The sequence below is a fragment of the Chinchilla lanigera genome, unplaced genomic scaffold, assembly GCF_000276665.1.
Source record: "Chinchilla lanigera isolate Chin_1 unplaced genomic scaffold, ChiLan1.0 scaffold00173, whole genome shotgun sequence".
NCBI lineage: Eukaryota > Metazoa > Chordata > Mammalia > Rodentia > Chinchillidae > Chinchilla > Chinchilla lanigera.
In genome coordinates, this window is record NW_004955574.1 from 1,009,440 (window position 1) to 1,011,655 (window position 2,216).

Sequence of the window (2,216 nt, forward strand, 5' to 3'; positions counted from 1 at the left end):
CCCCAGGGACAGCTGCATGGGCCCGCGCAGCGAGGCCAGGCCCACGGCATAGGAGGCGCCGCCCCACACCACGCACAGGCCGCCCAGCAGGAAGAAGCCTGCGGAGAGGGAGAGGAGGCCATCAGCCCGGGCAGGGAGGCCAGGGGACAGCCCCGGGGCGGCAGGCACGGCCGGACGGGGTCTCTGAGAGGTGGAGCTGGACCCGCGCCCTGGGCCACCATGGCAGGCGGACGACGTCGGGGTCCACACTTACCGTGGGGCCCAGAGCACCCTCGCTCCTTCGTGGGGGTCGGCACTCACCGTAGGCAGCTTCCCGTCCCATGTCACTTTGCATGAAAGAGATGACCCCGATGCCTGAAGCCAGGAGGCCATTGCGGAACCAGGACAGGAAGGCTGCATCGAGAGGAAGACGCTCAGCCCAAGCCCTGCGCCCCGAGGCCCCTCTGCCCGGGCAACCTGAGGGGCCTTCCGCCTCCCGCCATCACGCGTCCAGCCACGAGGCCAGCGCCCCCAATCCCCAGCTCTTCCAGGAAGCCCCCGCCAAACCCCCTTCCCCGTCATCTCATCCAGGCCTCTGAGCCCTCGCCCTAAATTCTGCAACACCAAAGATTGGAGATGGCCTCAGTGCAGCCTGGAGGGCGATCTAGAACCAAAAGCGAAGACCCTCGATGTCCAGACGGGAAGCCGCCAGGGGCCCACCTCGGCCAGGCCCTCCGCCAAGTGCAGCCCCGGCCGCCGCCTTGCTCAGACCCCGGGACAGACCTCTCACGCCGGCCTCTCGCAGGCGTGCCCCTCGACCTCCTGCAAACGCCACCCTCTCCTACCACGTAGGGCCGACTTAAAGCATCCACACTTCCGCAGCTCAACTCCCTGGGGGAACAGGCTGGTCAGGGCAGGCCTGAGGCCAAGGGCACCAGAAGCCGCCAGGGTGGCCCCATCACAAGTCCCCTGTCCCATCCAGAATCCAACGCCCCATCCACTCGGACCTGTCACCCTTCCACTTGAGGCTCCTCCCCCAGCAGCTAGATCGCCCCTTCCTCCTATCAGCAGAGAGCTTTGCCCCCATTGGCTGCGCCCTCCTCCAATCCGGAGCTCCCGCATCTTCTGCGGGGAGCTGCGCTCTGCTGTTTGCAGAGTGGTCCCCTCGGCCGCCTGTGCGATCCCTGTGGCAGGGGGTCCCCACCCTTAGCTGCCCGGGGACGCCCCCTCGCCGCAGGCGCAATTCTGCCGGCCCCTCTCCCAGCCGGGCCCCTCCCCGATCCCTACTGCGCCCCGCTGGCCCGGACCCCGGCACCCCTCGCGCAAGCCCCTGCCCTAAGCGCGCAGCCTGTGCCCCTGCAGCCAGCGTCTCGGCGCGCATGCGGAAGCTCCCGTCGCCGCCGAGCATGGGGCCCAGCTTCCAGCCGCGGCTGCAGCCCGCACACGCGCTCGCGCCGGCTCGACCCGGCCCCTGCCGCGAACCTGTCTCGTGAGCCTTCCGGAGGAGCCAGGCGTCCGCGCGGTCCAGCTCAGACACTGCGGGCGGCGAAGCCCCGGCGCGGGGACCGTGGCCCGGGGCGAAGGATCCCCGGGCGCCCCCGCTCCGGGGCCGCTGAGGAGGCAGCAGCGACCCCCGGAAGCGGAGTCGGGCCAGGCGAGCCACCCGAGCCCACCACCAGCTGCCTCCCATGGTTCCCATTACGGCCGCCGCGCGCCGCTCCGCCCCGTGGGGCGCCCGTAGGCCACGGCTCACGTCACTCAGGCGGAGCGGCTCCCTATTGGATGCTCTTCCGCTACTCAGACCCAGCAAACGTCGTCCACTGGTCGAGGTGGCGGTGGTTCCCTCCTCTGTCATCTATGCCGGTAGTGCGCATCCCGCCTCGCTTTCGCCTCCCGACTACAAGTCCCGGCTATCAGCGCCTCCGGGGAAGGCGGGCTTCCAAGTCCCGGCGCGAGGTCTGCGGGACTTGTAGTTTTGTTTTGTTTGGAATTGTAATTTTAAAAATAACTTTAGTTCCAATGGCTATCAAAACAAAAACTCTAAGTTCTTAATGTGCAGTCTGAAAAACCCCGGGGAGCCCAGACAGGAAAGTAAAACCCAGCAGTAATCTCATCAATGAGCGGTTACTATTTTGTTGTATTACTGTACAATTCTATGCAGATATACAATAAAACACTGTTTGACAAATTATTTTTTCATATAACTTTAACTTTATTGGGAACATTGACTTGTGTCA

General features: G+C 65.4%; 1 protein-coding gene across 1 annotated transcript; it reads right to left on the reverse strand.

Annotated features, from left to right (window-relative positions):
* Positions 1–3: 3 nt before the first annotated feature.
* On the reverse strand, positions 4–1,926 carry Tmem160 (transmembrane protein 160; the record flags this gene model as incomplete). Its single annotated transcript, XM_005413892.2, has 3 exons — positions 1,462–1,926; positions 301–393; positions 4–98 (listed from the first exon to the last, which is right to left on the reverse strand). Coding segments are annotated over exons 1-3 (561 nt in total), but the record flags the coding sequence as incomplete, so codon positions are not given.
* Positions 1,927–2,216: the final 290 nt, after the last annotated feature.